Source organism: Papilio machaon, chromosome 14 (assembly GCF_912999745.1).
Source record: "Papilio machaon chromosome 14, ilPapMach1.1, whole genome shotgun sequence".
Lineage (NCBI taxonomy): Eukaryota > Metazoa > Arthropoda > Insecta > Lepidoptera > Papilionidae > Papilio > Papilio machaon.
The window spans coordinates 3,262,947-3,283,980 of record NC_059999.1 but is presented as its reverse complement, the minus strand read 5'-3'; the positions used below and the strand labels follow the sequence as shown (position 1 = coordinate 3,283,980).

Below are 21,034 nucleotides of genomic sequence, written 5' to 3'. Positions count from 1 at the left end.
CTCAGAATAACAGTTAACGGATAACCGTTGCCTGTTATAACTTATTGCGAGACGTTAGCGAATTTTATAAAACTGTAATGATTTTCTTATTCAAAAACGCAACATCAGAGTTCGATATTTATATTATTAACTAAAATGTTTGTTGTTGATAGCAATTTTTTCTAGTGCCACCATGTTTTGTTTTTCAGGTAGTAGCGATACAGGAAAATATCTCCTCTTTTAGATTTGGATACGTCTAATCCTCCATTATTTTATAGAAAACGCAATTATATAGTCTACTTTCCTATGTCTATGGTGAACTGTCGTTGTCATTTGTCATCCAAAATCCAATCCAAACCTTGTTTTATTGTTGCTTGTGTTCTAATTTTAAGGTTATTAAATTAAGAATTATCTGAGTCTTACACTTTTATATCTTCTATTTCTATAGTAATATGAGTTTTTAAATAAGAATATAACATTTTGTATTCCATACGTTGTTTTTTTTAAATCTGTTATATCTTTCACCGAACATGTCAGAAGATGGTCTTCTCGATATCAAGTTCCGATTTTTGGATTTATTTGCAGAGTTAGATGAAACAGAATTAGATGTAGTTGAAAACTGGATTTTATCTCGTGCTTACAGAAAAGGTTTACATTTGCATTTTTTTATTTGTTTTTATTTAAATTTGAAAGCAAAATTATTGCCCATATTCTTACCTTTCTAGATTTACAATTTAGAAAGGATCTTGACAGTAAAGAAGAGGAGTTAATTAAAATTGGTAAGAAGTTAAGAAAGCTTGTTCCTTTTGAAGGAGAAATGCCATCAGAGAACATAGTGCCCCCCATCGTAGGAGATCAGGCTGACTGCACCAAAGCTAACACATGCCATATAGACGAGTTTTTATATGATGAAAAAGATGTTGAAGACTTGATAAAAAGTGGAAAGCTAAAAAAACATTATTGTATTGATTGTAACTCTCGAAATGTCAAGGTAATATTTTTTAATAAAAATGTTAGTCTTAAAGTTTGAGACTGGAAACTCCGAGATTATATATTATCTCGTAGTTTTCAATATGTCGCTAGTTTTTAATATGACTTGTAAGATTAAAAACTGACAATGTTAGCAATGTAATGAATTACTTAGAATACAAATTAAATCTACTGATATTGCCATACTGACTGTCAGCAAATGGAAATACGAAGATATAAAAAAAGTTCTGAACAAGTTATTAATTCGTATTGTATTTCTATATTAATATAACATAGAACCTAAAACTAAAAATATTTTTTAATGTAATGGGATGATTTTTTAATGTGTCTGTAATGTTGGTTTATCATAAATGGGTTGGTTTAACTTTTTTAACTTTCAGGAATTGATCTATACTTCCCATTCAATGTCCAGACAAACTCTACTATTTATCTTCAATGTTCTATTGCCTGCAGATTTAGAAGGGAAACGGTTATTGGATGTAGGGTCAAGACTCGGAGCAGTGTTATATGGAGTAAGTGTGAAAAATGTAATTGATATTGAATAATTCTTTGTGATGCTAATAACTTTTTAACTTATTTTTTAGGCTTACCACTTCTCAAATGCAAGTTCAATAATTGGAATAGAAATGAACAAGGAATGCTGTGAAGTTCAAGAAAAAATTATAAGCCAATTTTCAATGGACCGAAATAGGATTAAAGTTATACATTCTGATGTAATGGAGAAACATGATATTGTCCAATTATCTGATATAATTGTTATCAATGTTCTTGATTTTTTTGTTGATATTGAAAAACATAAAGAAATGTGGTATTTTTTCAAAAAACATATTAAGAAAGGTACCTTTATTATTACCAACAGAAGTATGGCTGATACTTTAGGTTACTTAGATATTTTTGAAGAATTTATGGAATGGTTAACTATTTGCAAACCGTATCAAATAGAAAATGAAATATTCTTCAACACAGAAATCAATAGTGAAATATTTCTCTATGCTGTGAAATAAATAATTACATTCATAGATATTTTTATTTAATTACATTTGCCAAGCATTCATTTGGCCACACCAAATGGAGGTCCGTAATCACAACCTACCCCCCTTGGTTACAGACATGAATTGTGTTATTTATTACTTGTAATTACCAATTACTTTTATGATCTATATGCATTGTATGAGACTTAAGGTTACTTGTACTGGACGATTTTCGTGATTATACATTTAAAAAATATAGCTTTTTAGTTACTACTAAACGGTTTTTTGATGAAAAAATAGCGTATTATTTATTTATTATTTATTTATTTACAATACAATAAAAAAACCTAAAATAGAACTATGTCCCACAAAATTATATAAAATAATTTGACTGTGGGATCAAGGAATTTAATTTAAATTTAAATTGATAATATATAAAATTAGATTAGTATGATAATTAAAAATTAAATTAAATTTAAATTTATATAAAATAAAATTAGATAAGTATGATTATTAAAATTAAAATAAATTTAATGAAAGTATAATGAAATCAGTTATGGGAAAAGAAGTTATGCAATTGACCATTTTCTTATCACTTAACGTGTCACCTATTTTCACCCTATAATAATAGAAAATATATTTAACCTACTAATTCAATTTATTAAAAACCCAAGCTTAGCATAAAGCTTACTGTTTTTCTTTGATTTAATTTACACTGTTGACGTTTTATACTCTATGGCAGCGCTATCGGAATAAAAAATGGCGAACTTATACTGATTTCCACCGATTACTTTTATATGCTCATTACTGATACTGAAAGCGATTATATTGCAATTGGTTGGTGTTTCTTGGTGAAAAACAGATATAAATGGTTTTCTTTCTCGGTGTTAAAAGTATTATCAATATTGTAAGATGTGGCACGAAGCTCGTAAGCAGGGGGCCTACTCTAATTCAACGAAAAACGAAATTTCGTCCGAAACTTCGTGTGTTTGCTACTACAATTCCATTCGTTCCGCAACTTCGTCCGAACGAAACAATTTGACGTTTAAGTTCTCTAAACCTACTCTAATTCACAATGTTCGGAACGAAAATTTGATTTTGACAGATAATTCTTCGGAAGTTTAACCTCGAAATTGACGAAATCAAAAGTGTTACCTTTTGATTTTCGTTTGTGTTGAATTTTTTTATTAATTCGTTTGAAATGGCTGCGAGGATGTTTTTGATTGAGGGTGCTTTACGAGAAGAGCGTTTAGAGCGTAGAAGAAATCGACGCCGCCTGCGCAACCAGCTAAATATTGATGTAATTCCCGACATAGAGTTTGTCGGAAATTATAGACTCAGTCGGCAATTATTTGAGAAGTTGTGCCAAGAAATAGTGCCTCTATTACCTCGAAGGACAAGGAGTCATGGAATCGAGCCTACTGTTAAGGTACCTAGTGTATAGTTTTTATAATTTTTATCATCCTTTTTAAAAACAATTATTAGCATTTTTTTGTTGACAATATTTTTTTTTAGATCCTTACGGCCTTGAATTTTTATGCTCGGGGTAGTTACCAAGGGTCTGTAGGGCAAAATTTGGATGGGCCAATGGCACAACAGACAGTTTCTCGTTGTCTGCAGGAGGTGACAAATGCTCTTAACGCATCTGATATTTTAAAAAAATATATTAAGTTTCCACAAAATAGAAATGAAAGGAATTTTATTAAGCGGCGGTGAGTAGCTAACATGTATCAAAGTTTTAATTTTTATCTATATTTGCTAAATTTATTTTGAGTTAATGGGTTTTTATGATGTGCCAGGTTTTATGAGAAATATGATATTCCTGGAGTGATTGGGTGCATTGATTGCACCCATATAGCTATTGTCAGACCATCGGAGCATGAGGAACAATATTTTAATCGAAAACATTTTCATTCGATTAACACACAAGTTGTGAGTATAAGAGTAAAATATAAATTATTATTTTAATGTCTATAATTACATACCTAATGTGTGAAAAGATTAAATTACATGAAGAGTAGAATAATCAATTAAAATATAACATTCATTATATACATATGCTTGATTCTCATTTTTTACTTAGTCTTGTATGTTTCTTTTTAAGTGTTGACATAGTAACATTAATTTTTCTAGATTTGTGATAGCGACTGCTATATTACAAATGTGGATGCTTCATATGGTGGAGCAACACATGATGCCTACATTTGGAGAGAGTGTGACATAAGAACCCACATGGAGAGTATCCAAAATGAAACCGTTTATTTACTAGGTATATGTGTTAATATTTTATTGTCTTAGTATGGGCATGTAATGCAAAGGAATGAAGACGCTGTGGTAAAAAAGGCTTAAAACTGAATGTGGAGGGATGCTAGGGTAGAGGAAGGACAAAAAGCTATGGAAACAGATAATGGGATGAGGGCAAGCGGATGATGATGTGTTAAATTATAAATATTATTTTATATTTTATAAACTTACAAACATGTTTTATTTACATAGATATATTTTATTTTAGGTGATTCAGGTTATGCTCAAAGGGAGTATATGATGACACCTATAGATAACGCTGTTGAACACTCTCCTGAGGGGAGATACAACTCTGTCCAAAAAAATGCACGCTCCACCATTGAACGCACATTTGGTATATTGAAAGGTCGATGGAGATGTCTTCTTGCGGCGCGAGAACTGCATTACTGTCCTGAAACAGCTGGTAAAATTATAATAGCCTGCTGTGTTTTACATAATTTATGTATAAAGGATGGTATTGATGTTCCCGAGTTGACAGAAGTTGAACTCCAAACAGAAATGACTAGGCAGCCGGCAGACAGGATAGACAGGGCTCCACCAATTGCTTCTTCAACTCAAGCACTACAGGCAGGTCAGAGGGCAAGGGCTGTATTAGTGCAAATGTTGGAGAGGAATAGGTGAAATAGTGTATGGTGCGGAAGGGCAGTCAGGTTTTAGTGGGTATTCCGGTCGCCTTCTGCGGCCGGCGAGTCCCACACTCCCTACGCCATTGCACAGCCCGGCGTAGGGGTGCGTAAATGCATTTCCTGAATTAAAAAAAAAAAAAAAAAAAAAAGTGAAATAGTGTATAAAATATAATAGTGAATAAAACTCATTTGCCAAATTATAATACACTTTTATTTTTCTAAAAATTTTCTCATCAGTCCACACAGCTCTTCCAGGGCAACCCTGATGCCTGCAAGCTCAGTGTTCAAAGCTGTCTCTCTGCCTGCACGCTCCTCTTCCAATTGAAACAATCTCCTCCTGACATCTGAGCCAGTAGCCGATTGTCTCCTTCTAGATCGTGCAGGTTGTGAGGCTGCAAAACAAATTTCCAATTATTATACATTGACAGATGAAAGTCTATGATACTTGAATAGTACATATGTACATACATACAAATTGTCGTGCCTGTTTCCCAGCTGGGTAGGCAGAAAATGTATATCAGTATTAGTAAAATAATTTTATCTATTAATAATGTGATAAGACCCCTATTATCCATAGCAAAGATAGACATAAATCAGTTAAAACATTTTGCTTTATCTACAACTTTTTTTTGCTAGCAGATACTAAATATATTTAACAAATGCTTACAACTTCTGGGAGTCTGAGATTGAGACATCAGCTGTGTGGACTGAATATCCTCCTGACTGGGTACAACATACTCCATTACTTCTGGCAAATCCAAACTTAATTGAGACTGTGGTGGGACATGACTGGAGGTGGATGGTACATTAGCCTGAAAATATAAGAGATTTAGTATTAGTATGTATTGATTAAAACATGGTTCTAATTATTATAATAATATTCTTTGTATTATTTTTTGATCTAAAATATAATTGAAAACTTTAACCATTGAAATACAATTTTGAAGTAAAACCATTGTTAAACAAAGGTGAAAAAATTGAGAATTTTAAAGTTATTAACCTCACTGAAGGCCGGTACTCTGGCTGTAGTTTGACGTCCACCAAACCCATCTCCCATTATTGACAGGACCTTCACCTGCCATTGGGAGAGTGGTGGTGTGAGCGATGGTCCACCTCCAGTTGCTGAAGTTGATCTTCGAGAATCAGCAGCAGCTTTTTTGGCAAGATGTTTTCTATCGAACCAAACCTGCATGATATAAAAGGATGAGATATTTTATATAACTGTTTATTTGGCACACAGTGATTTTTTTGACAATTTATAAAAATAAAGGTACTTTTTGCCACTGCTGGATTGTTTTTGTACAACCACCCATAGAATTGAGTGAATTGCACAATTCTTGCCACAGTCTCTTAGTTTGGACATTGCCATCGGCACCCCTCAATCTTCCACGAGCAAGATCCCTATGCTCGTCCAAGAAATTGAGAAGTACGTCAATTTGCTCTGGAGTAGCTGAACCCGTATGTGGAGCCATTTGTTAGACTGAAAATATGTACTTTTAGATTCTTATTATGAAGAAGAGGCGATAATTATAGTAAACAAACTAATAAATATAATATGAGGTTTACTTACGAAGTTTATTATCCAAAACAAACGTCGAGAACAAAGTGCAGACTCAAAGTGAGCTTGGAACCTTCTCACAAAATATTTATCGCGATAGCAAAGTATGTGAAAAGCACTTGTAAACATAATTAAACACTTGAAGAACAAACTTTACAAAACTTTTTCAAATACTTGGTACAAAAAATTCTAAATGACGTTTGTCAACATCGTGAATATATGTACAATTTTAGTTGTCGTACTTTGTTACCAATGTTAAGCTGAAATCGGGCTCTTAAAATAGGTCGGTTAACATCGTCAGTGATAAGGTTCTTTAGAGTGTCTCTGTAGATTTAATCGAAAAAAAATTTAGTACGTAAATGTTTATATTTGGTACATGAAAATTTAAAAAAATGCATTGTAAACTACAAGCTAAATGTATAAATTGAAAATAAAGCCAAATAATTTTACTATTTTAAGATAATACGAAAACCGGAATTTGCCGCAAATGACACATAAAAAGACCATCACAATGTCGTTCACGAAGATCGTTCACGAAAATTGTCTCTGGATCCGAACTTCGTATGCGTGTCCGAAAATGTTATAGAGTAAGGTCCATTGCGAAATTTCGTTTGAAATTCGTTCGTTAACGAAGTTTCGTTTCGTTGAATTAGAGTAGGCCCCCAGGAACGATTGATCCGCGGTATGATTGTGGATTACCAACGTAGAGCGGAGCGGCGCAAAGATTTCTATGAAAAAATTGTAATTATTGCTCATATTCATTAATGATACTTTTTTAATTAAGTTAGAAGATTAAGACTATTTACTGAAAATTTTAGAAGGCTGAACCTACTCAGTTTCTGCAGCTTCATGGACGACCGTGTAAAATACATTTGGATCCAGCTATTGCTGCCGCGGGGGAGGGGCCTGCTATAATGTAAGTTGAACATAACAAAGCAAAATTAACATTTAATCATGTAATTGTGATATTATTTTATGTATTGCCATGTCACTTTATCAGAATTATTTTACATACCGAGTTGTCGGTAGAAAACAGTTAAGTCTTGTAAGATATTAAATTAGAGATTTTTTTCTGATGGATCGAAATGTTAGTAAATTTTGTTTTTCAACTGTGAATTATAAAATCGTACAGGATGCCATGGCAGGGTGACAGCAGTAATATGATAGACCGTTTTGATGTAAGAGCTCACTTGGATCACATAGCAGAAGTAAAAAATCCCGACATACCACCAGATGAACTTGATCAAGAGGAAAGGCAATGCAATTATGAAAGATATAGGATACTTGCACAAAACGCATTCTTAGGAATAAGTATGTATAATATCAATATTTATAGAAAGTTGCTTAATTCCAGTTGAAGTTAAGAAATATGCTTCTGTAGTCTATTAGAAAAGCATCCTAAAATTGTCAGCCTTTAAAAAAATTAATACATTGATTCATAAAAAAGTAAAATTTTCAATAAGTATAGCTACTTTAGTCAAAATATCACAAATTAATATTTTCAGGTGAAGACAAATTCTTACAACAATTAGCTATAGAAGAACAGTTTGGTGTCACCGTTGACGAGAAAGAGATGCAGAAAGAGAAATTGGGTGAAAAGAAAGGGATGGGTGCTGCTATAGCCTACAATTATAGTGATCCAGGAGCAGAACCGTCTAGTTCTAATGGTAGATTCAACCCTACTTATTTTAAACCTCAATCAGCTGTGATGCTTAAAGGATATAAATGGGTACCTATTGGGATATACATTTGTTACTGTATGAGGGTATTCTTATGGCATTTAGTATTAAATTCCAGGCCCTGAGATTAAACAAATGGATGCAAAAGATTCTGATGATGAATCAGATTTAGAAATTATTGATGTTGATTTGAGCATTGATGTCAACAAAATGGAAGCCTCACAGGTCAGTTAATTTGCTTATCAATTTAAAGACTTTGAAAATATCCATTACTGTGGCATATAATGTGAAATATATTTTAAAAAAAAATCAAAATATTCCATTTTCACCTTTAATCCATATTTTAATGCATTTTACTAGTTTTGTTATAAATTTTGATTTCACATATTAAATTTAACTAGACTACTTTTGTCACTATTGGTTTAATATGTAAGTTTGTATTCAGTTTGTAGAGCTTTTTGTTTGATGGAAGGATACAGAAATAAAAAAAAATATATAAATTGTCAAACTATTAACTGCTCATTTGTATGGAGCACAGGCACACGAGTTGAATTCAGTGGGTCCATTGTTTGGAATGGCGGGATGTGATCTATTCTCATTCCTCACTGGGGATGCTGATGATGCCGAACATCAGAAACAACTTCTAAGAGAAGAAAAGGAAAAAGCCATGTACTCCGGGAGAAAGAGCAGAAGAGAAAGACGCGCTCATCGGTGAGAATATTTTTCTATTTTTTTTCCATTGCCACACTACCACTAATGTTTAAGAGCCTGATAATTTTACATTACTTTTCTTTTAATGTCACTTATTTGTAAAAATAACTATTTACTGGCTCTTCAAGCTGTTGTTGATTAATTAAGAATGGCTTAACTCACGTGTGATCGTACGGTGACGGCACCGACTAGTTTCGGACCCGTCGGGGGTTCATCTTCAGAGCGACTGTTTATTCTGATGACTTCGCGGTCGCGTCGCGTCTCGCATTGACTCAGTGGTCCCAAACTAATCGGTGCCGTCACTGAACGATCACACGTTAGTTAAGCCGTTTTTAATTAATTAATGTGATCAGTAATTAAAAATGGACCAACAGTGAAGAGTATAGTAGTAAAATAAAGGGTGGAGTACAAATTATTTAAATATGTGATGTCAGTGACAAGAAGTTAGCGACACGTGTGGTGTCACCACCGAGCTACGCAGCGCCGCAGCCCCGGCCGGCCTCGCGCTCGCCGAGCCGCTCCCCGAGCCGCAGTCCCTCCCCCGCTGACAACATTGAATTCATCACATCCTTCGGCGGAGAGGATGATGAAGTTAAGCCATGTAAGTCATTAAACTTAGTTGTGCTCATATTTGAAGAATCCTTATATCATTTTAACAATCATAATAATAAAGTTATTTTGTTTATGATCAACAGTTCAGCCTCAGAAGACGCTGTATGTGGATAAATTGAAACATAATCTTAAGAAGACGGAACTGTATGCTGAGGTAGCGAGAAAAACCTCGAAGGCAAGGTAGAGTACAATTGATAGTGTATTAGTGAGATTTCTTAGAGATCTTATAAACAGAGATTTTTAAAGAAATGTACCTTACATATTCATGAACTCTTAGATAAGTTGTAGTTTTATTGTTAAAGTGGACATATACTATGTGTCTGGTAAATAAAATAAATTTGTTTCAGGTCACCATTGAGAGATAAATACACGCGACCGGTAATGGGAGCTCGCGGGCCAGAGACGAGGTCGAGGACGAGATCGCGAACGAGATCGTATACCCGTTCGCGCTCTCGCTCTCGCTCTCGATCCCGATCCCGTTCCCGATCCCGTTCCCGATCTCGCTCCCGATCACGATCTCGTCACAGCACTCGCTCCAAGTCGGGGTCTCGCTCGTGGAGGAAGTCGAGGTCCCCGAGGTCAAGATCTGCATCTTCAAGGTCACGCTCGAGGTCGTACAGCCCCTACAGGAGGTCGCGCTCGAGGTCAAGGTCCCGTACGTTTAGAAATAAACGATCCCGCAGCCCTTCAAAGTTTGTATTTCAATTTTCATTTAGAGATATATACTCTACATATGACATACTAAGATTAATTTAGTATAATTTTATAATGTTAGTGCTTTTCATTAAAATTTCTAAACCTAAATCAACATTTGATGAAATATCTATCTATATATTATATACTATAAGCTTTGGTTTCTGATAAACCAAAGCCACAGCTAGAATTTCATTATTTGAAATTCTATTTCTGCAATATATTAATTAAAAAAAATTAAAACGGATCCATAATTCAAATAAGTATCTAACAATGTATATTCTGACCTTTTTTACAGTAATATGAACCGTAATAATTCGAGGTCGATGTCGTATGAAAGGTAAGCTGAATTTATTCAACTTACCACAGATAAGTTAATAATTCGAAGAATAAAGATACTTAATACTACACTTTTATAAATATTTTTTTTCACTTTTTAATAGTTTTATTTTTATTTCTAATAACATATAATGTTGCAGTAATGAGAAAGGTCAGAGCAAGCCGGTGCCGAGGTACTACGGTCGTCGTAAAGAGGACAAGTCCTCGAGTGAACTCTCCGTTGACTCCGGTTCTAGTGACACTGATGATGACAAACATAAGTAAGTTCTACTTCCTTCTTCTGTTGTTTGTCTTTTTCTATCTACTTCTTTTTTTCTGTAACCTAGAAGGTGGGTATTGTTGAAGTGCAATTTTTTTAAGGTGTTTGAAATCAAAACTCGTAATAGATCATCAAAATTTGATGTTAATGTCTAAAAGTAAAAAAAAAAACATTGACTTATTATTTAAGCTATGTTGAAATTATAATTTTGACATTTAAATTATATTTTGGTGTAATGTTTTCAGATCGTCGGTGGGCAATAAGTCAAACACAAACCAGAATCAGTTACGATTGTCTGGATCCAGCACCAAAGTCAGTAAGAATCATTTGCACCTCCATTTTGTACGCTTTCATTTTTACCAAACATATCTCTTACACAAAAAACGTAGTTATGGCAACGTGAGAACATGAAAATGCTTGAAAATCTTATACATTTAACTAATTAATGTACTTGGACATTTAGGTTACCCTTAGTGCACATTTAGTTTGAAAAATCTACACTAAGAGTCCACTTAAGTGTCCATGACGGAGTTAGTATCTAATTTGCAATAATTTATTTTATACAGGATGTCCTGAAACTCAAAGTAAAATAGTTAGCGATGAATTTTGGGACATCCGTAGCATATTAAATAAGATTACAAACGATAAAACTAAATCATTACTAAGTTAATTGTTTTCTGGTTTTTTTTTATCTTAATTTTGCTCTTTTTTATTTATTACAAATATTCTAATATATGTATTATATGTAATTATATTTTAAAACCATAAGAACCATTAATATGGTTTTTAAACCAATGCAATCTTTGTTAATTTACTCTCTCTTACAGGGCCCTTCGAGAGAAACTCTTACATTGAAAGAGAAATTGAAACGGAAAATGCAAGCTCAATTATCAAAGCAATGTGAGTTAAGATTTTATTATTTTGACATTTAAAGTTTCACAATGGCCATGTCCTGAATAAACTATTTGGAACTTATTTCACAGTAACTTGGTAGATCCCACAACAACAATATTTGTTTTGTGCACAAATAGTCCGAGTGGATTGGTGAAATACCACAATCACACAGAAGACAGACGTCAAGTGGAAGTAATTCCAAGTACAGTCTGATGAGTGTGGTGTCAGAGGTCTAATTTAAGTCCTCTTTCCCTTCCCACCCCTTTACTTAGAAGGAAAGGATGGGAAGGGGAAGTGGATTTGGCGGAAGGATTACGCAGGATTGTAGCAAAAATGACATATCTTTAAATAATTATTTTGAATAAACTTAGTCATTGTGTAAATTTAATAAAATTATTATGCAATAAAGGGACAATAATTGCAAGTAAATTGCAATTAAGATGGTTGCCATGGTAACGGTTACTTAAGAGTAATTGGCTAAGGCCAATTACGAAGGTCTTTGTTGTCATTTGACCATTTGAATGTTCATATTTGTAATAGAAAATGTTGATTTGTTGTAGTGCGGGCTGACAAGCGAGCTGAGGCTGAGCGTGCTGAGCGCGAGAGCCGGCGTCAAGCTCGCAGAGATGAGGAGATGCGAGATCTGGTCATCAAACTGCGCCGCAAGTCTGTACACTTACATACATACATACATGGCAACATTTGATAGTATGACATGTATGGTGACGTTGTCTTGACTCACTTTGAGATGGATATTGATATTGTAGTTGTGTATTATTTATTCTTATACTACGAAGAATTGTCTAACTTGATGTTTCGATGTGTTCTTTTGTTTGTTTTTTTTTTTTTTTTTGAGTAAAAAACTTCTATGTTATATATTTATTTTGCTATATAATTTGTCAATGTCAATGTTCTTGGATTTAAAATCTTATAAATGTAGGTTTTTGTCATATATTTTAGTTTGTGAATGTTGTTTTTTTTTTTCAAAACTAAACAGGCAACGTGAGATAAGACATCTACAGAATCGACGTTCCAGTGACGATAACTCTGACAGAAGTCGTAGCGGCTCATCTTCGAGGTATTATTATAATTTAAGTAACATTTCTTCTTTGACTATGTAATTTTTTAAAACTAGATCCTAGTATTTATGCATAGCATTTTGTTAAACATAGTAATTTGCTATTTTTATTCTATAGGCGCTTTACCTTTGCTTTTTATTTATTTTTTAATTACAAGATATAACACTTTTTACACACTAAAGCTTATATATATCAAAAATAAAAATACAAAAAATTAAGTTTCATGCTGAAAAATATTACCTGGGGTAAGTAATATTACCCATACTTAGATCTTACTTTTGCTGTGAAGCTGCGATATCAGGCTAAGTTATGAACGCTTATAAATAGTTGTTAGAAACTAAGAGGTGAGTATTTAGGAAAAAAGAGTTGTTAGTTTGACGAAAAACAGACCAAAAAATAATCATGACGATATTGTGAGGTCTTTTCCCATTGATTTTTTTTTAACTCTTCTCAATAATTTGTCAAATATTATGTCATTTATTCAGTTATAAAATGTAATAACTTTTTAAATTGTTTTACAGAGGATCACCAGATGAGAAGAAAAGAGACTATAGTCGATCAAAATCTCCATCACCAAAACCGAAACGAATACCAGTATGGGAGTCGGAGGAAGTTGCACCACAAGCCTTTAGAGCTAGAGCTCAAGAAATTGGAGATAATTCTCATTACCAAAGGGTAAGAAGAAGATATCAAGATAATACAGAAGAATTTTACAATAGACAACATGATAGAAGATGCGAAGAAAATAAAATACAAGGTTACAATAGATACGAAAGGTATCCTAATAAAGAACATGGCCGTTCTGAGTACAATCGTTTTGAAAATGATAATAATAGGGAAGATAATAAGAGTTATCAAGATAGAAGAAGACCTTTCAATCCTCAATTCAGAAGTAATTATAGAGATCCGAAGTATTACGGCGAAGGACCATCACAATGGCCGCCGCAGTACCAACATGGCGACAGAGAAAGTGCGGGAAATTATTGTAAAAGTGAGAGAGAAAGTGCTGGAAGTTGTAAAAGTGAGAGAGAAAGTGCGGGTAATTGTAAAAACAAAGTTAAGCTTGTCGATTATTAGGTTAGAATTTGAAATTATATATACTTTTAGTTTGTGGCAACTAAATACTAGATATGGAAACAAATAAATATGGTCCATCTTGTTTAACAAATGTATGGATCAGTGGATTCTGGTCTACGGAATTACTGTGAGAAAATCCTGGGAGATAAAGGATGTATTAATTTCTCATTTAGTAATTGTTTTTTTTAATTGGAATTATTTAAAAGTGTTCTTAACCAGAAATATATAAAGTACTACTTCAAATATACTTCCATATTGTATTATTATAAAGTAATACCCGTTTTAAATTGTACACTTGTTCTAAAAAAGTAGACGAATTTTGTTATAATAATAAAAAATTTTAAATGATTATTTTTGTTTTATTGAATTTATGCCGTGGAAGTAAAAATTGAAATTCTTTGCATATGAATAGGTTTTAGAATAAAACTGAATTATCAATAAAAATAATTGGTTGTAAATAGTTTAGCTATTTAAATTGTACACAAAAATAAATGATATGAAACTTTTTATTATAATTAAAATTAGAAAGAAATATGACTTTCATTTTAATCACCTTTAAAAAAGCTAATGAACAAATCATCGTGGCAAATAAAACTCTGATTCTCAGTCAGTACTAATTTTTAATAACCTATCTGTTATGTACCGAAAAATATTTAAAACTAGAAAAGTATCTTAAATTATTTAAACATAATATAATCTCTTTTAAATATAATTCTGAAACCATTTATCCTTGTTACAATTAAATATTAAAAATGAAACATGAAGAAACAAAACCAACATAGCCATTTGAAAATTTATATCTGAAAATGAACTAAACGAAAGTTAGATTGATTTTGTCTACATATGTCGAATGTTTTGGAAGCCCTAGTTACTTTACAATTAAAATTACGTCACTTTAAATAATTAACATAACGATAACAATATACAATTTATTATAAAATAATTTAACGTAACAAAGACTCCTTTTCCACTAGACGAAAAGAGGCATGCGACTGCTATTTTTACGAGCAATCACGGTAAAACAATTCGACAAGTATCATCAGGCAGTCGGAAAATATGTGAAATAACGTCATTTTGACAGCGTCATTTTTGACCGATGAGTAAATGTATTTTTTTTAATTAATATTTTCTAGCCTGGATACTAGTCCTTTTGGCCGTGTGAACGTTAGTGAAAATTAATGTTGCCATTTTTATATTTTTGAAATTCCACAAAAATATGCGTGATGATAAAAAATGTAGTTTTATTTTCTAATACTATGGGTTTGATGACACTAAAATGCGACTACTCATTGTTGTTAATGCTGAACGTAATTATATTAAAAATATAATGTTTACTTTGAGTACTTAAATAATCCTAAAACTGTATTAATTTAAACAGTAAACAGTGCAATACCTACGGACACTCAGAGAATAACTTGCAAATCGTTTCCTTGATTTTTTTTTTTTTGTAATGAACATGGAAGAATATCGATTTAGACATTTTTTGCTTACTGGTAACCCTATAAATTCATGACCTGCCAATGGGTTAAATTAGGGTATGTTCCGATATGGACTGCGAGCACTGCACAGTGCTATCACTGTAGAAATATTCGTTCCGTTATGGACTGCCAGTATACTGCCGCAGTACCCTAGGGACATATATGACGTCATAGATCGCCGCCATATTCTACTGTGAGCACTGGCGTTTTCGAGGTAAGGTACTCGCAGTACTTTAATCACGTGATCAGTCAAAACCACCCGAGTGCCTGACATCTTATAAACAAAGCTACAGTTTAATCAGAAAATGTTAAAGTTCTGTAATTAGTTTGGATTAATAAATAAAACAATGGAAGAATTGCAAAAATTAACCTTATTAGACTGTGTTGATAATGAAAAACATATTCTTTTTTATGAAAAAGTACTTATTTTTATTACATTATAAATTCAATTTATAATTAATATTAATTAAAATATTTTTAATTTTGACAGTACTCCAAAACAGTTTTTTTTATGTACTAGAAAACTTGAATACACTCATTTGAATGTTGCGTCAAAAAATGCGGCTGACACTATACGAGATTGCGTTCCGTTTTAAATCGTAACCAGTATAACTGGCTATAAAGGAACGGCTTCACAGTATACTGAATTGACGTCACACTCTACAGTGGTCGCAGTGTATATCGGAACACACCCTTAATCTGTTAAAACTGTCAAGATACTTGTCGGACTATTCTACACTACAGCTGCTATAGAAAGTCTCTCGTGGAAAAAGGGTTTAAGTTACATTGCACCAAATGCGGGCAAAATAACTTATCAATCATATAAACATATTGTAGAAATCATATTGTTAGTCGCTAAGAGTGTCAACGTCAATGTCTTCATTATCCTCGGCGGTGAGGGTAGCATCAGGGTCCTTTATGGTACCCAGAGTGCCCCCCAGGCCAGCGCGGCCCTCTTTCGTATGCCGCCACTTCATTCGACGATTTTGAAACCATACTTTCACCTATAATAAAACAAATAGTTCTAGGTTATGTAACGCATAATAAACTACCGGAAGAAAATTTCACCGTTTATCTTTAGCCGAACATAAGCGGAAAGGAGTTAGGCCTTATCACTCATTCATATACTATTTAATATCCAAACAGAATTTTATGGAAGAAAATCAGTAGCAACGGATACTTCATTATCCTAAATCCTTGATACCATAAACCAAATTGTATACATACAAACCTGAGCATCAGTGAGTCCCAAAGTGGCAGCTAGCTGGCGCCTGTCCGGCTTCGTGATGTACTTCTGTATCTGAAAGCGTCGCTCGAGGCCTTTCCGCTGCAGATTGCTGAAGACGGCGCGTGACCAGGACCGCTTCCTCTTGCCGCTCGATGAGACATCGCAGCGCGGGGAAGATGTCTGTTGTGGCGACGACGCCCGCGGAAGTGGTAGTCTGTATACTGGAAACAGACGTTTAATTAGATCAAAGACAACCGAAGTATATTTAAATATAGTATATTTAATTATTAGGTGTCAAACGAGCAAGCGGCCACTTTGATTGGCCGAATTAGCGGAGCAACCGCTGCCCATAGATATCCGCAATTGCAGATGCGTTAGCCTACCTTTAATCGACGGAGGAAGGGACATAGAAAGAGAATGTTTCCCCTTCCTATGCGTCCCGTCCTCCGTCAAATCCGCTTTCCCTTCCCATACTTTCCTTATAAAAAAAGGGGTGGGTAGGGAAGAAAGACTAAAAATTAGGCGAAACGCGGAATTGCTTCCACTTCTTGCTTATTTTTTGGGTTTTGGTATTCGAGCCGTTCAACAGATGCTGTTTTGCCTTCGTCTACCATTGTTTAACTGTAAGAATGTAAGAATAAAGTTAAAGGACTAACGTTTGAAATTATCTTTGTCGATCATCAGTAGGTACACTGTTAGCTAATTCCGATGTCCAGCGCAAATAATACCGTCGGAAATTATTATCACCACATAATGTTGGTAAACAGTCAGACTTTTGTTTAGGATACTCTTCTTTTCGAGTTATGTACAAAAAAATTAATAGTAAAACTAAAAGTAAATGCAAATATATTCCTTCCTTCTTGAGTCTTTCGAGACTTCCGAGTATTAGGATAATTAACAGAAACTTATATAGAATTTTTCTACTCAGGTATTAAATCTGCCTTTTACACTAAATACATTGATAATAGAAATCAATATTACTTGAAGTGTTGCTACACACAGAAAAATGCACATCTTATTATATACCTACTTTAATTAATTTTTAAGGTAATACATAATAGTTATAATATTAATGCGTATGAATTTGATTAATTTACCTAATTTTACAGTAACATAGTCGTGCGCGTCTAGTAGAAGAAATGTAAGAGGGCGCCAAGGTGCACATGAGATGGATTATACGTCACAGCTTTTCTTTTAGGAAAGCGTAATAATTTCTGTATACACGTAATCATTAGATCAACTTAATTTCAAACTAGTAATTATCATCGTCTGAGATGAAATAAATGTTGTTTTAATTTTGTTTATACCAACAATCGGAAAACTTTTCAAGTTTGGTGAAACTAGTCGGTTCTGACACCGGAGAAATGTACGTGAGTGTTTTAATAGTTTCCTATTTTAGTTAGTTTGAAGAATACCTCGTTCTCAAAGCTTCGGAAGTTAATTAAGAGATAAAAATATACTTCTGAAGATTTCTAAATATTTTTACATATCGTATAAAATACTATTAACGAATAAAGTATGATCTTTATTACAAAACCAAATATTAATCGAATATTTGTGTGTTGGGATTTTTAGTAAGGGTTGCACAATTTTAAATAAGACGAATAAATCGCATACGCTGGAAAAGCTTTGTGCAAAACAAAATGTTTTGGTTCTTTTTTCTGAAAAGTCGGTTGAGTCCTTCATTCATTTTAAGTAAATAGCTCAGCAAGTAAAATACGTATACATAATTTCATTTATTATGTTACTGATATATTGTCAATAATAAGTTTTGTAAGAGTTGTTTTCAAGATACTGTTTAATTTTATTATTGTTTACTTTAAGTATTTTTAATAAATAAAATAAAAAGTGAAAACAAATGTCAGATTGGGCGCAAAAAGACAACGCTGTAAATAAATCACCAAACCTGTAGTTGGCCTTAGGGCCGGGTGTAAGTGTGCGTATGGCACGGAGAGAGGCAGCTGCAGCAGCGGTGGCTCGTCCCGGCAGCAGCGGTACAGAGCGGCCACGCAGCCCGCGCATGGCGGCTCCTGCGTACGCACACATTCCGCCACAGGCCCACTGCCACTAGAACTTATTGACTCATTGTTACCTAAGATACTGTCCACACTGAACTTAAGTTTACTCGTATTCACATCACTACTGATAGACGTCATCGCATCATCACAAATCCGTCCACATTCAACCAAGGTTCAACCAACACTAACAACTTTAGGGTTAGTTTACCGGCGCTGGCGCAAGCGGGAGGCGTGTCCGGTCGTAACGAGTTCTCTGATTGGCCGATATCAATTGGGCGTGGCGTACACAGTGATGGAGTGAACACTTGACGAACACTAGCTGATGATATACGCCTGGCTGCGGTTTGTGTACAACAAACTGCCTATTTAATGTGTTTTATATTACTTCGCAAGTTCGATTTAATTTTACGACTATTACTGCGCCGCTTACCCGCTTACGTCACGCACAACTCTAAGATGGAGTCTGTTTAAACTGAGTGAATAGGGCTTTTAGTAGGAACGCGTTTTTCTCGTCTGTTGGCCTTTTCATTCTATGAACTTCAATCAAAACATAAATATTAATACGTAATCCTTTCGAAGGAATAGAATTAGACGCAACTTACAATTTTTTAATGGCATTCAACTCCAATAAAAAGGAATAAAAAAAATCTTTCCGTTATTTAAATGAACAATAAAAATACGAATTTAATTATTTTACATACATTTTTAGATTAAAAGATGGGAATTATCTAACTCTAATATTGCTGCGTTACCTACTCTAGTTTATTAGTGAAATGTCTATGGTCAATTTTCCTTATTTGTTTCAAACATTGTCATGAAATACCAGTTCCATCCTAGCTTCCTGAAAATTACACTTGATTACCTAAACCCACTTCGCCTATAATAAATCCTGAATATGTAAAATATAGCTATAATAAAGAAAAACCTAAGTCACTACTTTTAAGTAAGTATATTTTAGTCAAGGATTTTTACACTTTATAACTTAGAAAAGCTTAAGAACATCTGCCCAACAACTTGATAGGAAATTTAATACAACACGAAACAAATGAGTGTTATTAAATTAATTTTACGACTTTTATACGTTTTACGGCTTTAATAAATTACTAACGACAAAAATCATCAAAGCTTAATATACGGGCTTTTTGTATGAACAGTATTTAAGTAACTTTACTTTTATCAAGTATATATAATGCACTTACCAAAGTATTTTATATTTTAACGAATTGCCTCTCCCTTTTTTGCTACTGTATACTGTAGCCAGATTTTTATTTGTTCTATTGATGTACTTGTAATTTGTAACTCTAATATTTTTAGTCTACCTAAAAATAAAATGTGTTTTATTATTAATTACTTACTCTTCGAAACGCCAAGATACAGGCTGTAGATTTTTTTTGGTTTTGAAACTTATACTTTACTAGCTGTCGCCCGCGAATCTGTCCGCTCGGAAGTTAAATAAAAACTTAATAAGTACCCTATGCGTTCTTTCAGACTATGTTCTATATCTGTGCCAACTGTAATCAAGATCCGTTGAGCCGTTCCAAAGATCCATCCATTCATCCATCTAAAATCTAAACCTTCGCATTGATAATATTAGTAAGATTTCAGTTTAAGTTATTTTAGTATTTTTTTTTATATAATACAAACAAAAATCCTTACTGCACCTTCGGTAAGTAACAAAACGTCATATTTTATATTTGGTGCATACATTTTGTGTATTTCTAATTCAGTTTACATTACGATGCAGTAACTTGATACCGGTATTGAAATCTGTTCAGCTTTAATCAAGGTTGTGTGAAACGATATGATAATTTTGTTCTAAAAAATCCTTTTAGTCACAAATACTTTCAATAAATTACTTTTACTTATTGATGGCTCCTATTTAAAAAGTGCCAATGTGCAAATTGACAACTTTTCAGGAGAGGCTCTCAAATTTTCTGCCATATAAGAAATTAGGCCGCACAGGGCCTTTTACTTCAGCATAAAAAAACAGTTACAACTACAAATGTATATTTTGTTTAATGTATATGGTTAACTAAACTAAGAGGAAGCTTTTAATACAAAAAAGTAAAAATCATCAAATTGTTACTTTGGCCCATATGCATAGAACCCATCGTTATACTAGTTATAGAAGTCGAATGTTATTATTTACTTACCTACATCTAGTATAACATGCATGCTACATAATTCCGCTGAAATAGCGAAGTAACCACTGCCTATATACCTACATCTGCAGATTGTCGACTTTATCACTAGCGGATTAGAATTTTGACCATTGATTCCAAATCTTTGTAAGGACTAAACACTGGTTTTTAGCATCAACTGACAGTGTGACAGTAAAATGGTGCGTAAATTCCATGCCTATTCGTCTTAAGGGTAGGTACATATATGTCATAAATGGAAAGTGTTGATGATGAAGTCTACTAAATAACTATTGTATGCTGGTATTCAGATATGCCAGTAGTAAATTAGGACCATTCCGGTTCCCTGCCAGGTCCTGTTTAATCCATGCCTCATTTAGTGCTGTAATGAGTTCTTAATA

The 21,034-nt window shown here is 33.4% G+C and overlaps 5 protein-coding genes across 5 annotated transcripts; 3 read left to right on the top strand and 2 right to left on the bottom strand.

The window, feature by feature from the left end:
• The first annotated feature begins 478 nt into the window (after positions 1-478).
• On the top strand, positions 479-2,181 carry LOC106719790. The gene is made up of 5 exons (XM_045680959.1): positions 479-627; positions 705-970; positions 1,350-1,481; positions 1,554-1,987; positions 2,025-2,181. The coding sequence occupies exons 1-4, from the start codon at positions 510-512 to the stop codon at positions 1,971-1,973; spliced, it is 936 nt and encodes a 311-aa protein (XP_045536915.1). The 5' UTR covers positions 479-509; the 3' UTR covers positions 1,974-1,987; positions 2,025-2,181.
• Positions 2,182-2,678: 497 nt separating this feature from the next.
• On the top strand, positions 2,679-13,984 carry LOC106719825 (CLK4-associating serine/arginine rich protein). Its single transcript, XM_045680909.1, has 17 exons — positions 2,679-2,876; positions 7,095-7,169; positions 7,247-7,344; positions 7,561-7,739; positions 7,934-8,095; positions 8,226-8,332; positions 8,646-8,818; positions 9,253-9,419; positions 9,514-9,610; positions 9,778-10,122; positions 10,422-10,463; positions 10,603-10,722; positions 10,967-11,033; positions 11,549-11,621; positions 12,176-12,281; positions 12,613-12,693; positions 13,216-13,984. The coding sequence occupies exons 1-17, from the start codon at positions 2,853-2,855 to the stop codon at positions 13,769-13,771; spliced, it is 2,472 nt and encodes an 823-aa protein (XP_045536865.1). The 5' UTR covers positions 2,679-2,852; the 3' UTR covers positions 13,772-13,984.
• LOC106716176 (putative nuclease HARBI1) lies at positions 3,367-4,338 on the top strand. Its single transcript, XM_045680911.1, has 3 exons — positions 3,367-3,652; positions 3,740-3,872; positions 4,074-4,338. The coding sequence occupies exons 1-3, from the start codon at positions 3,528-3,530 to the stop codon at positions 4,236-4,238; spliced, it is 423 nt and encodes a 140-aa protein (XP_045536867.1). The 5' UTR covers positions 3,367-3,527; the 3' UTR covers positions 4,239-4,338.
• Positions 5,028-6,518, bottom strand: LOC123721641. Its single transcript, XM_045680910.1, has 5 exons — positions 6,441-6,518; positions 6,145-6,350; positions 5,871-6,056; positions 5,538-5,682; positions 5,028-5,262 (listed from the first exon to the last, which is right to left on the bottom strand). Exons 2-5 carry the CDS (start codon positions 6,340-6,342, stop codon positions 5,081-5,083), a joined length of 711 nt encoding a protein of 236 aa, XP_045536866.1. The 5' UTR covers positions 6,343-6,350; positions 6,441-6,518; the 3' UTR covers positions 5,028-5,080.
• A 1,965-nt stretch (positions 13,985-15,949) lies between the features above and the next one.
• Positions 15,950-18,633, bottom strand: LOC106719966 (homeobox protein DBX1-B). Its single transcript, XM_014514462.2, has 3 exons — positions 18,384-18,633; positions 16,481-16,698; positions 15,950-16,253 (listed from the first exon to the last, which is right to left on the bottom strand). The coding sequence occupies exons 1-3, from the start codon at positions 18,631-18,633 to the stop codon at positions 16,098-16,100; spliced, it is 624 nt and encodes a 207-aa protein (XP_014369948.2). The 3' UTR covers positions 15,950-16,097.
• Between the last annotated feature and the right edge of the window lie 2,401 nt (positions 18,634-21,034).